The sequence below is a fragment of the Condylura cristata genome, unplaced genomic scaffold, assembly GCF_000260355.1.
Source record: "Condylura cristata isolate star-nosed mole 26May11 unplaced genomic scaffold, ConCri1.0 scaffold00029, whole genome shotgun sequence".
NCBI classification, from domain to species: domain Eukaryota; kingdom Metazoa; phylum Chordata; class Mammalia; order Eulipotyphla; family Talpidae; genus Condylura; species Condylura cristata.
The window spans coordinates 5170376-5193700 of NW_004567130.1; the positions used below are offsets into that span (position 1 = coordinate 5170376).

The 23325-nt window shown below is 42.0% G+C and overlaps 1 protein-coding gene across 1 annotated transcript in view; it reads right to left on the bottom strand.

The window, feature by feature from the left end:
* Nucleotides 1–16287, bottom strand: part of LOC101618471 (ankyrin repeat domain-containing protein 26-like) — an 85849-nt gene extending 69562 nt beyond the window's left edge. The window contains exons 1-5 of the mRNA XM_012730828.1: nt 16052–16287; nt 12059–12173; nt 11724–11897; nt 8090–8196; nt 3045–3115 (exon numbers count right to left, since the gene is read on the bottom strand). Coding sequence (XP_012586282.1) covers nt 3045–3115; nt 8090–8196; nt 11724–11897; nt 12059–12173; nt 16052–16287 — 703 coding nt within the window. The remainder of the gene's footprint in view (nt 1–3044; nt 3116–8089; nt 8197–11723; nt 11898–12058; nt 12174–16051) is intronic.
* Between the last annotated feature and the right edge of the window lie 7038 nt (nt 16288–23325).

The window sequence follows — 23325 nt, forward strand, 5'->3', positions numbered from 1 at the left end:
CTCGCCGCCCCTGAGCCTCTGGCCTGTACCCCAGTTCTGTATGCACAAATAAATAAATCTTTAAAAAAAAATTAAAAAAAAATTTTAAAAAAAGGGGGTAATAAAGTGCTAATTTACAAATGAATAGGAAATAGAGAAATGAATAACTCAGGGAGAAAGAGGAAGATAAACTGGTTAATGTGTCCTACCAGTTCCAATGACCTGGATTCCAATGACCATGGCAGGCAAAAAGCCAAAAGTTGAGCCAAAAGCCAAGAGCCCGAGAGCCAAAAAACCAAAAGAGGCCCCCTGAGGCCCACATTTCTGGTTTTATACCAAACCTGTCTCCCTCAGGTCCCAACAATCCTTCCTTTGGTGATGATGGGATTTGTAGTTCCAGGTGTTTTGATGGCTTTGGTCTGGAGTGGGGTGGGGTCCACAACACCTGTGTGGAGTTCGTTGAGGGTGTCCTTTCCCCCCACCAATGACAGTAATCACCTTTGCTTCACCAGTGACTAGCTTAGCAATATGCATATGACATCACCCAGCCAATAAGGTGTCATGGAAGTCTACTGCAAGCTTCTAACTTTCCTTCCTATGTAAAAGAAACGAGTGAATAACAGCAGCCATTCCAGCCTGTAGATGTTGTCATCTGAGAATAGAACCTGGAATTCAGGTTAGGATGCTGGTAGCCAGCCAGGAAAGGAGTCATAATGAAACTCTGCTAGTCTTACAGTTGCAAGAGAGACAACTAGAATCGATGACATCACTCAACTATGGAAACAATCCTGGTCCTGGCACATGAGCCTCTCCCGAGTCACCTGTTACACACAGTTAAGAATACTCTTACTGGTAAATTTCCCAAGGTCCACAAGTGGGCTTTACTCCTTTCTACAGTACTGCCAAGTCCTCCAGAGCTTACATTAGCTAGGGAGTCACCTCATTCCCAAACAGTTCTACATCACATTTTTCACCAACAAAACTGAACGGTACATGCATCCTGCAAATGTCACTCACACAGCAGACTCAGCACCGATGTTCCTCTGACAAACACGTAAGAGAGTTCGGCATTCCTCCTGCCGGTCATGGTCCTCGGGCTCTTTGCCTGATAAATTCTACTCTCTCTCTATGCTACACTGAAATCCTACACACCTTTTTAGAATTCCAAATCCTCACCATGGCATCACCACCAGAAACAGAACAAGCAGTGACCATTACCAGCACCTAGTGGATTCTGAGACATAGTAAACCTTGAGCAAAGTATAATAACAAAAATGACAATGAAAACACCAGACTTCTGAAAGAGAGACTGTGATTTTTCATTGTATGTGTTCTGCAACATTAGAATAAAGTTTAGTATTAAATGATACTTGATAGTTGTGTGAAATAGACAATTGATGAATAATAATAATAATAAAAGGGTTCTCCTTGGTGGCACAACGGGTTAAAGCACCACATTATGAAGCTCTCTGTAACCACTGCAACATGAGTTTGATCCCCAGCCAGGGAGGTGACCCACATGGTGTGGCAGACCTCTCCTGACCTGCCTGCTGCTCCCCTCAGCAGGTTTTTTATTTTATTTTATTTATTTTTAAGATTTATTAATTTGTACAGACAGAACTGGGGTACAGGCCAGAGGTTCAGGGACAGTGAGAGGCTTCACTAGAGACAGAGTGAGGAGCAGAACAGGCAGATCTATGAAGTACACTGCTGAGGGGAGCAGCGGGCCGGTCAGAAGAGGTCTGCCGCGCCATGTGGTCACCTCCGGGGCAGGCAGAGATCGAACTCTTTCGGAAGTGGCTTTTGATTCTTAGTGCTGTGCTTTAAACTGCTGCGCCACCAGGGAGGGCCTTTTTTATTTTTTTAACACAAGAAATATTTTTATTATTAAATATTGAATTGTATGTTTCATATACTTTTTCAATCTGCCTGTTCTGCTCCCCACTCTGTCTCTGTGAATCCTCTCACCCCCCCCAACACTTCTGGCCTGTACCCGAGTTCTGTAAGCATATATATAATAAATAAATCTTAAAAAAAAAAAATAACATGGAGACTGACCAAGAACATCTCTATGATAAACAACTTGAAGCCAAAACCCTTTCTATTCCATCATCATGGTGGCTCCCGTAACTCTCAACCCAACCTAGAGAAACTCTTTGCTAAAGGTCAACCAAGGCGGATGCTTCCTTACCAGGTCATCCTGCCCTAGGAGTCACCCCTGGGGGGTGGGGGGGACAGTCACATTGCTGTTACTATAAAACATTTGTGTAATTTCATTATAATTTGTTAAGCTCAGGGTTGTCTTCCTCGAATAGTCTTTTTTATATTCTCTGGCTAAAGGTAATATAGCATCTTGTAATAAAATCATAGTCATCATTGTTCTCCAACATCTTGTCTAGTAAAGGCAATAATTCTGATTTCACATAGGAGGAATGAAGTGGATAATCATGAGTCCTTGTTAATATGACAATAATATGTTAATATGTAAAATAACCCAAGGTTGCTTCTCAGTAGCATTGTTTTGCTAATATCTGCGCTATCAGTTGGAATTGTCAAAAACAATAGGTATTAGAGGACATTGACTAAGTTTCATAGCTCTTGCTGTTTACTATTTGTTTATAGTACCAGAAAGGTATTGTTGAGTTTCCAGTTACACAATGTAGTTCATTCTTAGTGAAACAAAATACAACTAATATTCATTTTTTGAATATAATCCATTTGTAAACATTAAAAGATCATTTATAACACGATATTTGATTAAGTAATTAAGAAGAAGCATACAAAACCTACTTTAAAATTATTTTTCTTATTCACACACACACACCAGGGAATTTTCAGGGGTCTAGAGAATAAATAAAAGATTTTCTTTTCATAAATACTATTCTGTCTAAGATCTCAAGTTACTTACAGCTAATTTTTTAAATAAGTGTGAAGTTTAGCCTAGTAAGTGATTTAAGAAGAAAAAATAAATGCAACTGCACTTTTTTTTTATTGACCTTTTATTATCATTCTTACTTGCTATCTGTGGCAGGACACCAAGAGTTATTCATTATCTGCAGTCTTACCTGGGTTGTTCTTTTCAGAGGAAGTGTTAAGTCTCTGCTCTTGTTTAAATTGAGAAATTAGTTGGGGAAAGCTATGTGGGGGAAAAAAGTGATCAATAATATTACTATATTACTAGTGACATAGAAATAATTAAAATTCTTAGATTATTTAAGATAATGCCAGAAATGATATTCCTAGTACTTCAAATGTGTAAATGCTATCAACTTTTTACTAAGTATGCTATTTAAAGGGAAAAAATATCAAGCACTTGTGAATTGAAGAGGGTGTGTGCATGGGATAGGTGGGTTGACATTATAGAAAGTGTTCTGAATTCAGGGGACACCCTAGCTCTATACCAAGAGCTATTTGTTGGTGCCTGATTCATTTTCCTTCAGCTCAAAGGTTCGCTATAAAATGGGAACTAGACTTATTTCACAAGGTTGCTAGAAGATTTATTGAGGTAATAACTTTGCCCCTTCAAAAAAATAAAATTACCACAAATAAAGAAACAATAGAAATATTTGCTCTTGAACTTTATTGTGGATGTAATTTTGGAATCCCAAGTAAAACCCAGGGTGTGTGTGTGTTTTTGAGAGTGTGAGTGTGTATGTGTACTGACATTTTAACAATCAAATATGGTAGTTTGAAACCAATGTTATGAATTGGGGTTGGTTATTACCTGTTCACTCTTAGTGGTTTGTAATTCAAGGTATCTCAGTCATCATATAATCTATAGCTAAATTTATTTATAAATACATCACCTCATTTAATCAGATAAAACCATTGCCCCGGTTAATAGTAGCTAATCATACCAAGAACAGAAATCTACGATGTCAATCCTGTCCTTCACCCCTACTCCTTGTCTACCTAATCCAACTCTGAGCCAGCAGCTCTTTGTTAGAATCATGCTTAACCTTCTCAGTGCTGTCACCACTATGGCCTGAGTTCAATCCCCGGCCAGGGAGCTGACCCGTGTGGCACAGTAGACCTCTCCTGTCTCCCCGCTTCTCCCCTCAGCAGTGTATTTCAGTCCATCTTCCTGTTCTGTTCTCCACTCTGTCTCTAGTGAATCCTCACACCCCACCCCTGCACTTCTTGCCTACACCCCAGTTTCTCTACATAAAATAAATAAAATCTTTAAAAATAAATAAATAGAATAAAAGTGCTAAGAGAAAGAATCCTGTGCCCACTGCTACCCCCAACTAGGCTAACCTCGACTTGCTTTCTGGCTGAGGATGCGACTAACTCACTGTCATCCACCACGGCTTGCCCAAACTCTAGAGTCTCACCTGTTACATAAGAAGCAGCAGTTACATTACTTCACACCTCAGGGTCAGTGAAAACTTTCATTTCAATGTAAACACTTACTCAATAAATCCACTACTAATAGCATGCTCTTCTGCGGTGCTTCCAAAGACATCTTCAGAAGAGACATCAATACCTTGCTCAAGAAGCAGCCTGATTAGACTTGTTGCCTCACACTTTGCAGCAAACATGAGGGCTGTCCTAAAATACAGAGATCATTTCACCTTTAGGAACTTCAGTTAATTATGTAGCTAATTTGATTACTGTACCAAGTGAATGTCTTTCTGTTTGAATTGACCACTGATGCATTCAAGTGTCCATTTATCAATTACCCTTAAGGCTGAAAAGAAGTCTCTTGTCCCACTAGGACATTCCGTAGTAGAAGTTGTTAATCTAAAGTCCTCAATGGTTTACAATAGATAAGCTATGGAAACAACCCAAATGCCCATGATTCAGATGACTGGATCATGAATATGCTACAGATACACAACGAACTATTACTCAGCAATCAAAAAAAAAAAAAAAGAAACTCATGCCATTCACAGAAACATGGATGGAGCTGGGAGAGATCATGCTCAGTGAGATAACCAGAAAGAAAAATAAAAATACAGGGTGGTTTCACTTATTAGAGGAGAGTACAGAAGGCAAATAAAGGGTCAGGAAAAAAAAGTAGTTCTAGCAACGTAAAAATCAAACTCAGGCCCTCCCTGGTGGCGCAGTGGGTTAAAGCACTGCACTAAGAGACTTAAGCCACTTCCGCATGAGTTCGATTCCCGCCTGCCCTGGAGGAGACCACATGGCTTGACAGACCTCTCCCGACCCACCCGCTGCTCCCCTCAGCAGTGTACTTTGTAGATCTGCCTGTTCTGCTCCCCACTCTGTCCCTGGTGAATCCTCTCACCCTCTGCATCTCTGGCCTGTACCCCAGTCCTGTATAAATAAATAAATCTTTAAAAAAAAATCAAACTCAACATCAACTACAAATCAGAGACATTCTGTGGGGTTGTGGGGGAGAGGGGAGCTGGATCAACACAGGGTGGGAAATGCACAGAGGACTATAGAGGTGGTGCGCAGGTGAATTGGTGGTGGGAATTTCATGGGCACTACACCTGAGATAATAAAGCATGCATTGTATAAAAATGAAGAATGATGTAAAAAATACATAAAATAATAATTAAAAAAAAAGTCCTCAATGGACAAGAAACTATGCTAACTAAGTTCATGTATCTAAAGTTGATGAAGATTTATATGAAAAAATCCCCTTCTTTAGTCTGATATATTGTACTTCAAGTCAGCTAGAAGTCATACAAGTAAAAGTGATTTTCAAGCTTAAGATAATATTTCAAATACAGACAATATGTATATACTTATATTTTATATAAAATATTTGCCATTAATAATGATGATAAGCATATGCTAGGCATTGAGCAAAATGCTCTATCTAGAGTTTTACTAACACAAAACCACACTTCAAGGACCTATGGTTGGTCCTTGAATGATGCAGGAGGTAAGACCACAGATGCTTGAGCAGTTGAATATATCTGCTTTGAACTGTCCAAGCATAAAACTACTAGAAGTTAGAGCAATAACACAGTCGATTACTTTTATGCAATTATGAACGAATGCCTCATCCTCACATTTGTTTACTTTTCTCTCCATTGCAAATGGTATCACCTACAATCTGTGTGTGTCTGCATGCATTTTGATAAATTTCAATGTTTCATAACAGATTTGTGTGTATTTTATGGCAGTAAATGATCAAATTGTCAATGGTCTATCAATGTATTATGTATTCATAATACATATTGTGCATTTGTGACACACCTAAATTTTAGTATTTCTCAGTTGCTTACTTTGAAAGTTTTTCAAATGGTTGTAAAGCTCATAAAACTTTCCCCTAATATATTCATTGTCCAAAAATGCTCACATATTAGGCCCATCCAGTATGATGGTCAAGGTCAGCTGTATTTTTATCCTTTCCTATCTGGAGATTTCTTTGGTGGTGATGGGTAATGTTCCCAACATCACACATCTAGCAAGTGGGAAAGCAAGGAATTAATACCAGGCTTTGTGAATCTAAAGCCCATTTCCTTTTACTTTATCACTTGCATGCGACTTGTCTTCATAATGGAAAATTTCACTCAGGAAAAGCTCTCTTTCACACAAAATGATGTAAAAATAAACTACTATAATATTTTTTAAATTATTTTTTTTAAAAAAAGCTCTCTTTCTTTCTCCTACCCATACCAATTAAAAATAAAAATGGGGAAAACACAGAAATGGCAAAGAGGAAAAATTTCCTGTGTACATAATATCAGATAATATTAAGTAATTCATACTTAGGGATATAACCTAAATATCTAACAGGGGGCTGGAGCCAAAGACTGTGATGGGTGGTGCCCTCTGAAAGGAGGGGGTGCTGGTAAGGATACATAGCCCCAGGCAAAACACAAAGTACCCGTGGGGGTGGAGATTCTGATGAGAAATACAAAGTACTATAGAAGCAGCCTTAATTAGGTTTAGCATTCAGGATTTCAGTGTTTTTGGCTCTTCAAAGATTCTGGAGTCAAACATCTCTGTTCTCACCATGCCTATCTTCCACACATCTCTGTCCCCACCATGCCTATCTTCCACAAGTCTCATGCAGAGAGGCTTCCAGCAGCCCACCATAGAGGAGAAAAGTTTGGAGACTTTGCAGGTAGCCAAGCCTGAAACTGTTTCCAGTTTTGCTGCTTTTACAGCCTGGAAGAGAAAGGTGGAGACCTGGGGCCGGAGCCCCAGGCCTCCCTGAATTGCAGGAGGGGGGGGCCGTTAGCTAGGTTATTCTGTTGCTCCAGCCGCTGTTTTGAGTGCTGCTTGTCTGGTGTTGTGCTGGGGCATCTCAGTAGCTGCAGAATCATCTCCTGTTGTGTCTTTTGCCGTCTTCATGAGCTGGATCCCAGCCTGTATTCTGGCTAACACATGTTCCAGGCACTCATGGTGGGAAGGTGCCCTCTTGGGAGTCTTTATGTTTAAGACTTAAAAACACTGGGCACTGCTTCGAGTGAGGTAAACAGCCATTTGTGGCCTCAGTGACTTTGTTTTTCCTTGTTTGTTAAATAATTCCGATTACTGTTGTCCTCTGAACCTGAGTCGTCTTGCAATTATGCACGTGGGTGAACTACTCAGACAGTGACTGGTAAACTATTTGGACTGCCCTTGGCCAGTTTTAATGCCCCTTGCTGACTTGTATCAATAACACCAAGATCGTTCAAAGGCAGCACTTGCAAGCAGAGTTATCCAAAAAACAAACTCCAACTCTGATTTTTACTTAATATGCAAGTTTTAAGTGTCTGTATAGTAGAGGTAAAAGAAATACAATAAAAGAGTTCAAAATTTTAATGCTGATAAAAAGCAAAGTTCTTGCTTTACAAAACTAAAAAAATCTAACTATGTAGTTAGTAACTATGTAGTAACTATGTAGTTTGTAACTATGTAGTAACTATGTAGTTAGTAACTATGTAGTAACTATGTAGTTATTCCAGAGCACAGGGCCCAGAGAGGCTGACTGTAAAGTCAGTCCACATAATCAAGGAAAGCGAGTGTGGCTGGATGCTCCACTTTGCCCAGCCAGAGTAACTGCTTCCTTTCCCATGTGGTGGCGTGCTGACAGATGTCATTATACACCAGTAACTGTAAGTTAACCCTCTTATTAACTTAACCTTTCTGAGTGATTGCTACTGCTCTAGACCAGTTCGACAGTTTTGAAAACGAACAGTACCGTCTGTACTTATCCACAGCGTGTATGTTTGCCCCCTCTTTGATGAAAAATTCAGCCATTTCCTGTTTCCCTTCATTGATAGCAATTAGAAGAGGTGTGAGGCCAGCCTGGAAAAAGCAAATACAATTTATAATTTCCAAAATCACGCTTTTTTAGACTGAATTTTAAATCTTACCAGAGATTCTCTGAACTTAACTACATAATAGGGAAGTTAAATAACAGGGAGCCCTCTCCTTCGCCCCTCTTCATTCCCGTATGCACTGCTCCTTCCTTAAAATGTCCCCCTGCTTCTGGTCCCACTGTGCAGAGGCCAGTCTGGTTTCAGAATGGAGCCCCATGACCCAAAGGAACCAGGGCAGTTGGGAAAACTGTCCACTGCCGGGGGGGAGTCTGGGCTTTGAATCCACATATGATAGGGTAAGAGAATATTTTGAGAAATGGGGCGCTCTTACAGGCTATGTGGGTGCTTCATGTTGCCCATCCAGAGTAACTGCTTCTCTTCCCACCTGACGACGTGCTGATAGTTTTCCTTATATACCAGTAACTGTAAGTTAAGCCTCTTATTAATTTATACACGACTACATGGTGATGAGAAGCCACCGAACAAAACACTCAAGGCCTTTGGTTTTGAGAGTCTTATGTGGAAGATGTGGGTCCAACAATGGGTGCTCTACCCCTTACGGGTGATGGGCAGGTGGTAGTGGAGCCAGAGCGGGGCTTCTAGGGCCCTCCCTGGTGGCACCATGGGTTTAAGCGCAGCACTGCAAAGCTAGCCGCAGCCCTTCAAGCACTAGTTTGATCCCCGGCCACGTGAGGTGACCCAGAGGGCCCAGCAGACCTCTCCTGTCTCGCCCACTGCTCCCTTCAGCAGTGGATTTCAGTAGATCTGCCTGTTGCCCCACTCTGTCTCTAGTGAATCCTCTCATCCCCCACACCTCTGACGTACACCCCAGTTCTTATATGCATAAATAAGCAAATCTTTTAAAAAAAAAAAAAACCGGGGTTTCTAGAGAGGATTTAGTGCCAATTTAACAGTGAAGACGTTTTTTTGTTGTTGGTATTAAAGGTAAAGAGCAATACAATTTGAGAGACTATTTTGAAAATTATGGCAAGATTGAAACCACAGAAGATTAATGAAGGATAGATTGAAACCACAGAAGATTAATGAAGGATTAATGAAAAAAGAGAGGATTTGCTCTTGTAACTTTTGATGATCATGATACAGCTGATAAAGTTGTAGTTCAGAAATTCACTATTAATGGGCATAACTGTGACTTGGAAAAGGAACTTTCTCAACAAGAAATGTAGTCTGCTGGTCACCAAGGGCTGGTGGATCCGGCAACTTAATGCAGGGAACGTTGATGGAAGAGCAGGACACGGTGGTGGAGGGTGGCAGCAGGGACTGTGGAGGCGGCGAGGGTGGATACGATGGATGCGGCAGCGATGACTCAGCTGCAGTAATGAATTCCAAGGTGGTGCGTAAGGTGGTGATGGTGGACAATATGATGGATACGGTGGAAGAAGACATCTTGATAGTGATAACTATGGTGGACAATATGATGGATACGGTGGAAGAAGACATCTTGATAGTGATAACTATGGTGGACAATATGATGGATACGGTGGAAGAAGACATCTTGATAGTGATAACTATGGTAGTGGTGGGAATTACAATGCCTTGGGGAGTTACTGTGGCCAACGGGACCCAGGCAGGTGGCAGCTTTGGTGAGAGAAGCTCAGGCAGTCCCTGTGCTGGTGTTAGGTTCCAGTGTGGAAGTGGTGACTGTAGCTGCTGAAGCAAATAAAAATTCAGCAGAAAAGGGTTACGGTCCTGGCAGGACAGAGGGGCAAGCTGCTAGCAGGGAAGCTACAGGTTACTTTCAGTCACCCCAAACCCACTGAGGAATGTAAACATTTGCACAGAAGGAATGATGACCCCATAGTCAGGGAAGTTCCTGCGGCTGTAACTGGAAACCCTTCTTGGTCAGGATGGTCAAAACCACAGTGCAGCTACTAATAAAAGCAATGGCATGTCAATTAAGTCGATATTTATTTTACCTGTGGTTGCTTTGTCTCTTTCTTGTCATTAAATAAGGTATATTGTCCTGTGAATTATGGTAATGTACCAAGAATAATAAATAAATAAGAAATGTTTAACTTAAAAATAAATTAATAGGGGCTCTCCCTGGTGGCACAACGGGTTAAAGCACCGCATTATGAAGCTCTCCGAAGCCACTGCAGCACGAGTTCAATCCCCGGCCATTGTTCCCCTCAGCAGTGTACTTTGTCAGTCTGCCTGTTCTGCTCCCCACTCTGTCTCTGGTGAATCCCCTCCACCTCTGGCCTGTACCCCCATTCTGTAAGCATAAATAAGTAAATCTTTAAAAAAAACAATAAATTAATAAATAATAAGATGTTCCTCTCTCTCATTTCAACAGATGTGAAACTGTCTCCAAAACTCACTCTGAACATTTACTGGTTCCAAGAATCTTGCTTCCATCACAGAATTTACCATGACTACTTTAGTTACTGAATTGCTCCCCATTTAAACCAAGATGCTCTGGAGATCTCAAGCAACTCCTTCAAAAAAAAAAAAATCTCCTGTATATCCCAACTCTAAGACATAGTAGAGTAAATGCTTTAAATTTTTAAAATTTAATTAGTAATCATAATATTTATCTCTGGAGTAGTGTTACTTAAATCATATTTAAGTAACATTATCTACCACTAGAAACATTCACGATCATCTATTATTACAGAGATATCACAAAACATTACATGTCCAGCAACATCAGCATTTGAGGGATTAAGACTTGTGGGGATTTGGGCGAGCATTTTCCATTACAGGGGACAGTTTTCTACAGGCCACATCAACTTGCTTGGTTCTGTTCTATCAATGGCCCCTGAATCCCAGATGTCAAGAGCTGATGGCCCTACTCCAAATGGGTGACGAAGGAAGTGGACTCTGAATTGAAAAACGAAGACATCAAATGAACTCTGGGTTGTCAGAGCTGCAGGGACAGACCATCCAGAGGAAAGTGCAGGTGCGCTGGCTTCGTCTCACCTGCTCCCCGTGCACAGCTATGACCCCTCAGAGGTATGGCATATGCTTGACAGGGCTATTCCCTGTTGGGGCAGCCCCCACGGTGGTTCAAGTGGGCAGCATGGTGAGCAGCACAAGTGGATGCCTACACAGATGTCAGACACGACCTGACCCCCTTGCCCTGATTTTAGAACCTTAAGCGTCTGCAGAGCCCCGGGCCTGGCAGGCTGCTGATTCTCCCAACCATCTGCAACCATGGGGATTGCATGTGGAGTCTCCCTTTCTGTCCCATCCATCCCCCGTAGCACCCATTTCCAAAGCCCGTGCATAGCACCCAGTCCCCACCAGACCCACTTCCAGCCAGTTTTGCCATCTGGGGTGGAAAGGTGACCAGGCAACAGACCTTTGGCCTATCCATGGGTGGGCATCATCATCTTCTAGATCTGCCTCACTTGGTTTTGGAGTTGTGTCTATAGTAACAGAACCTTATGTATACCTGTCAATATACATGTATGCTGATGTATCAGATAGACACAGAAAAATGCTTTGTGACTTAACAAATATTTGTCAACAAAGTTGCTTGGCCTGTACCTTGTTTCTTGCTTCAATATCTGCTTTGTGTGAAAGCAGCTTCCCTGCTATTGCTGTGTTGTCAGTAGTGATTGCAGAATGCAGAGCAGTGTTGCCGTAGGTGTCCATGATGTTTGGATCAGCACCATGTTCTAGCAGAAGAGTTGCACATGCCTCAGCCTGGCATTGTACCGCCTGTCGGTATCACACAAGGAAACAGTAAAAGCTAGGAATTTGGTGGAAACATTTCATAAGTCTTGCCAACTACATCTGCTTCAATGAGGTTCATAAATTCATTTGCAATCTAAGCGTGTAAGTCAGATCCGTCTCATGCTGGGTAACCGGCTAGCACATACCTTCATCAGAGCTGTCCTGTTCTCACTGTCACACAGGTTAAGCTGGCATTTTCTCTCTACGAGGAGGGTTACCACTTCCTCATGTCCATGGGCAGCGGCCAGATGGAGGGCAGTCCTGTGAAAGCGAGAGGCCCCTTTAGGAAATGACAGTGCACAGGCCCAAACACACCAGACTCATGGAGCCGTGGCTAATAAGATAGCGAGTGATCTCTATCCGTTTTCTTCTGCAAAAGTGCATTTATTAGCTCTTCTTACCCCATTAATGAAAGAGCATGAACCTTGGATTCAGCTCAACTTGGGCTTGAATCCTGCTTTATTTTGTCCTTTATAGTTATTACTTAGTTTGTTTGTTTTAAAGATTTATTTACTTATGCATACAGAACTGGAGTACAGGCCAGAGATGCAGGGGATGAGAGGATCCATCAGACAGGGAATGGAGCAGAACAGGTGGATTGACTGAAATACACTGCTGTGGGGAGACAGGAGAGGTCTGCTGTGCCATGTGAGTCAGCTTCCTAGCTGGGGATTGAACTGGTGCTGCAGGGGCTGTGGCTGGCTTCACAGTGCTGAGACAACCCCTTCCACCACCAGGCCCTATTGCTTAGTTTCTAACCTCAATTTCTCACTGATACATTCTCCCACAGAATACTTCATGGTGCCTACAGAGACTCTAGACAAAGTGTTCAGAATAGTCCTAAGCACAAACAGCAGCTCATTCTTGTCAGTTACTATTCTTAGTTCTTATACTATACCACTTCATGAAGACAATAACTTAATTAAGATGATGCAAATACACCTACATAGCAGATATGTTTGTTTTAGAGGGAACACAGTACTTCACTTTCTCACATTTTAACATCTCTGACCTTGGAGGGCAATGTATAATTCATACTGTAATCCAACTACAATTGACAGCATTGAAAAAATAACTCTTTGGTACATACCATAGTGGAGCATCATACAACCCAGTGGCGGCACATTAAGTGAAATGTGGTATAAACAAAATGTCTATTGCAATTCCACTTACATGACTGGCAATTATATATAGTTTTTAAAAAGCATTATTGACATGAGGATTTATTTATTTATGCATACAGGCCAAAGGTGTGGAGGGTAAGAGGATTCACCAGAGACAGAGTGGGGAGCAGAACTGGCAGATTAACTGAAATACACTGCTGAGGGGAGCAGCAGACCGGTCAGGAGAGGTCTGCCGCCATGTGGGTCACCTCCATGGCTGGGGATCGAACTCGTGCGGCAGTGGCTGCAGATGGATCACAATGCTGCGCTTTAACCTGTTGCTACCAGGAAGGGCACAGAGTAATCTTTTTTTTTTTTTTAAAGATTTATTTATTTATTTATTCATACAGAGCTGGGGTACAGGCCAGAGATGTGGAGGGTGAGAGGATTCACCAGGGACAGAGTGGGGAGCAGAACAGTCAGATCAACGAAGTGCACTGCTGAGGGGAGCAGCGGGCAGGTCAGGAGAGGTCTGCCATGCCCTGTGGATCTCCTCCCGGGCAGGCGGGAATCGAACTCATAATCGAACTCATGCCGAGGTGGCTTAAGCTTCTTAGTGCAGTGCTTTAACCCACTGCGCCACCAGTGAGGGCCCCAGAGTAATCTTAACTTTGATTTTCAAGAAACTTTAAGCCAAAAGAAACTGAACTTTCCTACGAATAGGAATGGCTCACTTTATTCACTATTTTGATAGTCACAATTTTGATTGCTAAACAGTGGGAAAATCAGTATTTCCAATACTTAATAATAGCATTTAGTACTATTATAAATTTTCAAATGGTCAAGTAAAGGTTATCTTTTACAATTTCCTATGGTCAGAAATGCTTTTGTTTGAGAATAAGTAGAAAAACCTTCAATTGAGATGAAGCCCTAATACAGTTTTTCAGTTTTAAATTTCTCAGCTACCTCAGACTAGGCAGCATATAGTTTTTAAGGATGAGGGACCCTGAGCTATAGTAGACTATGTTTGCTACATAACACATATTCAGGTTATATGAATACAAATGAATGGAGAGAATGGATAAATACAGTTGGAGAGTTGAATGTGTGTATGTTTTAGTCTCCATTACAGCCACTGCATCAATACTCCACGTGCTTTCATGTGGTCCAGCAGAGTCCACATGTGCTCTCACAGAGAAGCTAGCTTGAACAACATCCCACTCAGAGAGTAAGAACGCTGGGGGTGCCACTCAGTCAGCATCTTTAATGAAATAAAGCAGTACATTTATAATAGCAATAATCATCATTGACATTTGTCAATAATAACAATAATCATTTGTTTGCTACATTTTCCCATAAATGTGCAACTAAAATAAAATCATTAAAGTATGATGATTTACATTCGCTAGTCGACAGTTATATATAATAAAACATGAATATAACTAAATACGTATAGAGTAATATCTACAAGCTCATATAAAAAGGTTAACTTTACTCCTAAAAGTTCAGTCAGAAATAACAATCCTCAAGAAAATTTAAAAGAGAAAGGGTCCTCCCTGGTGGTACAATGGGTTAAAGTGCAACACTGTGAAGCTCTCCACAGCCACCTCAGCACAAGTTCTATCCCCACCAGGGAGATGACCACATGGCGCAGCAGACCTCTCCTGACCTGCCGGTTGCTCCCCTCAGCAGTGTACTTCAGTAGATCTTCCTGGTCTACCCCCAACCCTGTCTCTGGTGAATCCTCTCATGCCCCTACACCTGTGGCCTATACCCCAGTTCTGTATCATAAATAAAACTTTTTTTAAAAAAAAATAAAATTTAAAAGAAAACAGAAAGTGAGGAATATTTTCATCTGTGCAACAACCATACTCCTGCTCCTCTCCAGGGTTATTTCACCAATGGTAAACTTATACCAGAATTTGTATACATGTCATTCTAGACAGTAGATTTTTTATAAAGGCGTAGAAAATCTTGAAATAAAAGTTTGCCCATGTTTGTTACGTAATTGTGGATTACATGAGACTAGAACCTGGGTGTATGTATTAATCAAAATAACTTTTCTCACTTAATGATCAGCCAAAGTTCATCTTTGATGTCATCACACATCTGTCTCTGCCACTTTCTACTGTCAGATGTCATTCTGTGAATGCACTGAAATTCATTCATAAAATCCATTGTATGAGTTCTTCCTAATGCATTAATAGTTTGAGAGCAGCGCTTAAGGAAGTTATATATCTCGGCTTCCTGATGATATTTTAGAATAAATGTAATTGATTTGTAAAAGAAACATTACATGTGGTACTTATCATCCAATTAATTGACCATTTGAAAAGTCAAAAACCACTTAAACTTCAAACAATAGAACAAATATCATTGTTCCTTATCCCGGCAATCCTGTGCGTGGAAAATGTTACTTCATTCTTCTTTTACTTAGTCCTTTACCTAATTGACTACTTGGTGGAAATTTGTAGCACATTTTGCTGTCTAGGAGGATCTTTGTCTACTATAAAAAAAAGTTTCTAAGTTTCTTCCCAATAAAAGACAGCAGTGTAATTCAAAGTTTTTAAACTTTCATATTATTTGAGTTGTGCAAAGTCAACATAGGAAGGGCTTCTTACATTTTTAAAAATTGAGTTTTTCTGTTTGAGAAGCCAGAGCCATCTTCTCCCTTAAGTTAGTTTCCTTTGCTCACAAAAGAACTTGTAGAAAAAGATGTAAACTGATATAAATGAATGTGGAGTTGATCCGAAAAACTTTTACCCAAAGAATTATTTTTCTCGTCACACACTTTCTACAATATGCAGCATAATGGTTAAAAATACGCACACCCAAATTGTGTGCATATCAATTGTCAAAGTGATCTACAAAATTAGGCACTGGGTTTTGGGCACATTCCGACGCGGGCGCTGAATCTCAGCACCCAGGGGCTGGTGCCGGCGATGTGGTCCCAGGGCTGCGCGCGGCTGGCTGAGCCCCGAGAGGCGTTTCTCGCGCGACCTCCGCCTCCTCCCTACCCGCGCGCTGTCTGGTTACCTGAGCTGCTTGTCCTGATCATTCAAGCCACTTTTCCCCAGCAGGAGAATCTCTTGCACTCTGGCTACGTCTCCGACCACCGCAGCTTTGTGGATCTTCCCCAGATCTTTTTCGTGAATGTCGCTGTACCCACGCTGCCTTGAGTTGACATTCTTGACGCCGGCGTTGTGGGACTGTGAGTTGATGCCCCAGAACCACCAGCCCTTCCTACTCCGCAGGCTAAACACGTTCTTCATGGCAGAGCCTGGGGGCCCTGAGACACCTCATACCCTTTCCTCACCGCTCGGCCTTTGTCGCCTGCAGCGCCAGACTCTAGCGCGTTTGGAGCCAGTGAGTCAACTGCTATCGATGAGCCAACGGCCTCACCAAGCCCTCTAAGACAGTTTGGAACCTTTCTCTCCAGAAGGACCGTTGCCAAGCAACACCAGTAAATACCCGTGAGCGTGAGCACGAGGTCAGAAGGCAACGGTCCGGAGATTTACCCGAGGCCAGACCTTCAAATCTCAGGATCCCTGGAGGACTGTCTGGATTCTATTCTACCCTGCGCGGGAACAGGTGCGGCGCCCGGCAGCCGCGGCGCTCGCGGGGACAGGCTTCAAGCCCCAGCGCTGCACCCTACCAAGCTCCGGGGCAGCGGGCGCGTTACTATGCAATGGTGTGTGGGTGGGGGGGTGCGCCCCACTTGCGCACCAGCGTGTGACAAGCCCGAGGCGGCGGGTACTTGTCCCTCACCCACACCCAACGGCGGGGTGGGCGGGAGCTGGAGCACCCAGGAGGCAGTAAGCATCTGCTGATATGTCATGTGGTTTTGTTTATCTTTTTGTTGATTTGATGAATTGTATTAATTGACTTTTGGATGTTGAACCATCCTTGCGTGCCTGGTATGAATTTCACATGGTCATGATGTATCATCCTTTTGATGCACAGTTGGATTCAGTTTTCCATGATTTTGTTGGCTATTTTTGTATCTGTGTTCATTAGGGAGATTGCTCTGTGGTTTTCTTTTTCTATGTTGTCTTTGTTTGGTTTTGGTATTAGTGTAATTTTGGATTCATAACATGTATTTGATCATCATATTCCTTCTTTCTCAATTTTTTGGAAGAGTTTTTGCAGGACAGGCATCAGTTCATCTTTGAACATTGGCTAGAACTCACTGTGAAATCAGCTGGACCTGAGCTTTTGATTTGGGGAGGGATTGATTCCCATTTCTATTTCATTACTTGTAATTGATTTGTTTAGGTTTTCTATCTCTTGTATTTAGCTGTGGGTAGTTATATAGAATTAGTGATGCCTTTAAGGTCAGAGAAGATGGTTGGTGTGATTTCTCTCTTTGTGCATTTGTTGATGCTTGTATCCCAGTACATGGCCTATCCTGGAGAATGATCCGTGTGCACTTGAGAAGATTGTGGTATTCAGTGTTTGGGGGGTGCAGTGTCTTATAGGTGTCTATTTGGCCTATGTGTTCTAGGTCTTTGTTTAGGGCTATTGTGTCTGTTTATTTTTTGTCTTATTGATCTGTCCATTGGTGAGAATGGAGTGTTGAAGTCTACTGCCACTTACATTTTTCTCCAATGTCTTTTTCCAGATTCAAAATTGTCGGGCCCTCCCTGGTGGTGCAGCGGGTTAAAGAACAGCACTAAGAAGCTAAAGACACTTCTGCCTGTCCCGGAGGTGACCACATGGCGCGGCAGACCTCTCCTGACCCGCTGCTCCCCTCAGCAGTGTACTTCGTGGATCTGCCTGGCTCCCGGGCTTGTCTCTGATGAATCCTCTCACCCTCCACATCTCTGGCCTGTACCCCAGTTCTGTATGAATAAATAAATCTCTAAAAAAAGAAAGAAAGAAATACATTTACAAAATTAATTGTCTAATGTATTTTGGTGCACCTTTGTTGGGTGCATCGATATTGATGAGTGTAATAACTTCCTGGCTTACTGTCCCCTTGATTATCTCCTTGTCACCATCAGTATTTCTTGTCATCTTTTTTAGTCTCTTAACTGACATAACTATGGCTGCTGCTGTCTTCTTTGGGGAGACAGTTCCTTGTAGAATTGTTTTCCAGCCCTTTACTTTTAATCTGTTTATCTTTGGCTCTTAGGTGTGTTTCTTGGAGACAGCAGACATTGGGTTCTGTTTTCTCATCCTACAGGTTAGCCTGTATCTTTTAACAGCTAATTTAGTCCATTTACATTTAGGGTGATTACTGATACATAAGAGTCTATAGTTGCCATTTTGTTTATAGTTTTGTTTCTATTCAATTCTTTTGTTTGGTTCTTACAGCTCATTCTTCTGTTGATTTAGATTTTAAGGCTTTGTGTAATTATTTCTTGAGTGGGGGCTTAGTAGTAGCAAGTTTCTGAAGACTGTTTATTTAAGTTCCTTATTTTTCCTTTATATATGAAATAGAATTTTGCAAGATAAAGTATTCTTGGCTGGCATTTTTTATCTTGGAAATTTTTTAATATGTTGCTCCATTTTCTTCTTGTCCATTGTATTTCTTCAGAGAAATCTGATTATCAGGGTCCTTGCTGGTGGCACAATGGGATAAAGTGCAGCACTGTGAATCTATACATAGCCAGTGCAGCACAAATTCGATCCCTGGCCAGGAAGATGACCCACATAGCCAAGATAGATCTCTTCTGACCTGCCCTCTGTTCCCCTCAGCAGTGTACTTCATAGATCTGCGTGTTCTGCTCCCCACTCTGTCTCTGATGAATCTGCTCACTGCCCCTGCACTTCTAGCTTGTACCCCAGTTCTGTAGGCATAAATAAATAAATCTTAAAAAAAAAAAAAAAGGGCCCTCCCTGGTGGCACAGCGGGTTAAAGCACAGCACTAAGAAGCTTAAACCACTTCCACATGAGTTCGATTCCCGCCTGCCCTGGAGGAGATCCACATGGCGTGGCAGACCTCTCCTGACCCGCCCGCCGCTCCCCTCAGCAGTGTACTTCGTCGATCTGCCTGTTCTGCTCCCCACTGTCTCTGGTGAATCCTCTCACCCTCCGCATCTCTGGCCTGTACCCCAGTTCTGTATGAATAAATAAATCTTTAAAAAAAAAAAGACATCTGATGTCAGCCTAATCAGTTTCCCTTTACAAGTTATCTGTTTCCCCTTGTCACATCTATATATTTTACTATCTCTATATTTTTTTTGTCTTGGACTTTTGGAAGTGTCATTCTTATGTGCTTCGCTGCAGTTGTCACATTCATTGTGGTAATGTGGGGTTCTTTTAGCTTCCTGTATTTCTATCTTCATTTCCTTCTTCATGTTTGGGAAGTTCTCTTCAATTATTTTCTTTAGTATGCTCTTTTTTCTCTCTTCACCTTCTGGGATTCCTATGACTCTTACATTTCCTTTCCTTATGGTGCCAGATATTTCTCAAGTGTTTCTTCATTCTTTTTCCTTTGTCGATCATACTCCTTTTCTTTTTTGGTTTTATGTTTGTATCTTTGAGAATTCTGATTCATTCTTCCATTTTATTAATTCTGTTTTTGTTACTTTTCTCAGAATTCTTAAGTTCCTCCATTAATCTTTTAATATCCTGCATTTCCTTCATTTATTTCTTTAAAGACTCCATTTCATTCTTCAGTTCATTAATTATATTTTGCGTATGATTCTTTCCCTTTTCATCTTCATGTTTTTTAATCAAGGCGATTCTGAATTCTCTGTTAGGCACTGAAATTCTTCTACATTATTGTTGTTGAGTTCCGGGTCTTGCTTAGCTGTTTGTATTTTTCTTTCTCTCTGCTGTTTGTTTTTGTATTTTTTCTGTGTGCTGGGCCACTGTGCCACTGTACTGGTGGTCATCTCTTCAGGGTGTTTCTACTGGGGTACTAGGGACTGGTGGCTGGGCTGAGTCTGGCACTCCACCAGACTTCACAAGGACTGTGATGCTGTGGGTGGATTGATGGGCGCTATCTATGAAGATCACCGAGTCTCTGTATGCCGCTGGTCTCTTCCCCTACGTGCACATCTTAACCTACAATGCCAGAGTGGTCTGCGTGTGTGTGTAGGGCTTCATGCAGACTGTAACACTGTGTGTGGCCAAGAAGGCACTTGCAGAGTAAGGCTTTTCAACCTGTGCTGGGAAAACTGGAATCTTTAAAAGTATAGAGGGAGATGGTGCCGCCTTCTGCTTTTTTTTATCACAAAGAAAATAGATTTTAACACTTTTCTGTGATGTAATTCCATTCATATGATTTTTCAGTAACTGAAATATTTGTGTAATGCTCACCATAATCATAAATTATGTGTGTGGATCTATATACACTTTAAATATATTTTAATAAAAATTGCTATTATCTTGGTACTTTTCATGTGATCTTTGATATTATGGCTTAGTATTCATTTCCTTTAAAATTCCTATGCAATTCAGCAGTTATTTTTTCATAATCATTAATAAAATTAACATTGTACTCTTAATACCAAAATACCGAATCCAGGAGATTAGATATTTAGAATTACCTGTTTACACTGGTTCCAAAATAATGAGGAAAAAAGAAATCCTTCCTGACGTCTGCCTTATGTTAATTACAGTTCTTATTTTCTGTTTCATTTCATTGTTAACATTTCTATGATTGTTAAAATTCAGGAGTCACGTCACAGGATCCCTATTCTTTGTTTCTTCCATGTTGGTCAACTCAAAAGCTACTCACATTCATCTAGCTGAATCTAACATGGTGAAGGAAAGAAAAGACAGCAGGATGCTCTGTTACGGGCAGGCAAAAATCAAGCTCTCACTAGGGCTGTACAATGGTATGGAGCAGAAACAAGAATACAATTAGCACATAAGTCTAAGGGAAGGGGGTCTGTGGGAATTGTGAAAAGAGACAACCATTCTAGTTCTTGAGCTGGGGAATGGGACACAGGTGACTACTTTGTAGTTCCACACAGACACACTGGCTATGTTTCTGTATTTTATAGTTCACAGTGGGGGTTGGGGGAGGGAGGAAGAGCAAAGGATGTGGCCCAAGTTGACGCGATTCTAGTCCTCTCACCCTATAGCTTAGAGGCTGGTGGACATCTCTTTGGGTCTAGTTATTCATCCGTGAGATATGAAGAGTGATGTGAGGCTGTGGTAAGCATAGAAAACACAAAGCTCAAAAAGACCTTGTTCTCTGCCTAGTGGAAATCTGTCCCATCCCACTACTGCCCACTAGGAAACACCCTCACTATGGTGGAGACTCTCCTGTCTCTGCTGCCATACTTCGGTGGGATTAGCATCTTTTTTTTTTTTCCTCTCTCTCTCCCTTTGGTGCTGGGTGTAGTGTGAGAAGATACATTTGAAGTCTATGAACCTTTAAAATCTATGTATTGTTGTAAACCAATACAATAAAATTAAGTAAAAAAAAGTAGAAAGTTATTGTTTCAATAAATAGCTCATTTAAAATTTAAAAATCATTTAATAGTTTTTTTGTTTTTTTTTTAAGATTTGTTTTAACAGGGGAGAAGTAGACTCAGGCTACACTCCCCATTCTCCTCAGTCGGGGGGGGGGGATCTCTCTCTACTGTGGGGATGGCCATGGAGTCCCCATGCCATGCCCTAAGGGAGCCCTCCTACTTCTAGCAGCAGGCACTATTCCTTCCAGAGGGCCAAACAGGGTGAGTCAGCATGCCAGATGGAATCTGCAAGATCCTGGTACTGCCAAAATAGCTGAGTTGCACTCATAGATCAGAATCTATAGCGAAGTGATTACCAATGTTTCAACTTGAGACAGAAAAGATGAGAAATATCTGTGGTAAAACCAAGGAATTGAAAGACAAAATCCAAATTGGACCACCCAGACCTCATTCCTGTCAGCCTACCCATAGCTCCCTTCACACTCCCCAGAGGACCACACAGAGACCAGCATCCCAGACTCCCTGCTCTGACACTCCTAGGTGAAACTACTACTGTACCTCTACTGAGTTCAAGGCCTTCCACACCCTCTTTCACTTCCAGAAATTCTGCTCCTCGTCCTGGGTAGTTCAGTGTGTCAGTAAAGCCCCATGGTTAAAGGCATGAACCTGGTGCTCTGACTTGCTCCACTACACCTAACTGGGTTCTCAGGGCCAAGCCTCAGTTTCTTCATCTACAAAACAGGAATCATTTCAGTTCCTACTTTATGAAATTGCACTAGCCCAGTGGGTGGAGACATAGTGCAGATCTTAACTGGGTCCTCCGGTCTGCATGGTATAGGGTGGGGTGAGTGGGTTATATTAAAAGAGTGAGGTCTTGGGAGGGGAGGGCTGGGAGAAGGAAGACGTCCTGGTGCAAGAGAAGGCTAAGAGACCAATCCTGGCGAGAGGGATGAGGATTATACATTGCAACATCAGCTTAATTTCAACTTTTTCATGTGTAATGTGGAAAGATCAATAGTCGAGAAAGAAGCATAGGGTGTAGAGCCAGGCCAAGGACAGACCAGGGGTAGGAGGTAACAAAGGCCTAAGTGGGAAAGGGGAAGAGGAGTACAAGAAGGGAAGATGTAGGCTGGCATGAGGACTGTGAAGAGGGATTTTGGAGACTCAGTGGTGAGAGATGCTGCATGTGGGAGATACAGGGAATATAGACTGGTCTGACACAGTCAGTCATTAACACATACTCCCCCACTTTCCTCCATATGTGAACTTCACTTGTGAAAAAGAAGCAATTCAACCTGCTTAATAGGGGTGTGCTGAGGACAGGATAATAAGTGCAGACATGTAAAACGAGCAGTATCTGACAGACTGAACAGTTGATAGACAGGAGCTATAATTAGAAACATGCTTAAATTCAGCAGACAAGAAACTATATGAAAATGGTCTACAGCAGAGCTCCGCAGAGTGGGGTCTCCTGAGAACCTGTCAGAAATGCAAACACAGATTCCTGCCCAGAGCTGCTGAATCCCAGATGCCTTGGAGGTCATGTTTCAGCAAGACCCAGAGGCGCTGGCAGGCTGCAGAACCCATCCTAAAAGGTGCCGAGTCCCACTCACTGCTCTGGGTCCTCAGGTAGCTGGATCACCCCATGAGGGTGCTCCATCTCCCCCAGACTTCTCATTAGCAATGGCACTTGTAGAGGCCCAATCCTGACTCCTGTGTGGGAGGAGCACCCCAAGGCATCTTGCCAGATGAAACTGTGGTGGCCCTGAGGAAGCCAGGTGAAAATCTACACTGCAGTTCCTCATGTGAATCTGCACAGTGGGTCTTGCTGTAAAAGTAAAAATACACAGGTGGCCTTGAGAAGCTGAACTTAACTCCATGACGGGATAACCTGTTAGGAAGTAGCAAGGGCATTTGTACTCTGGTTTTCACTG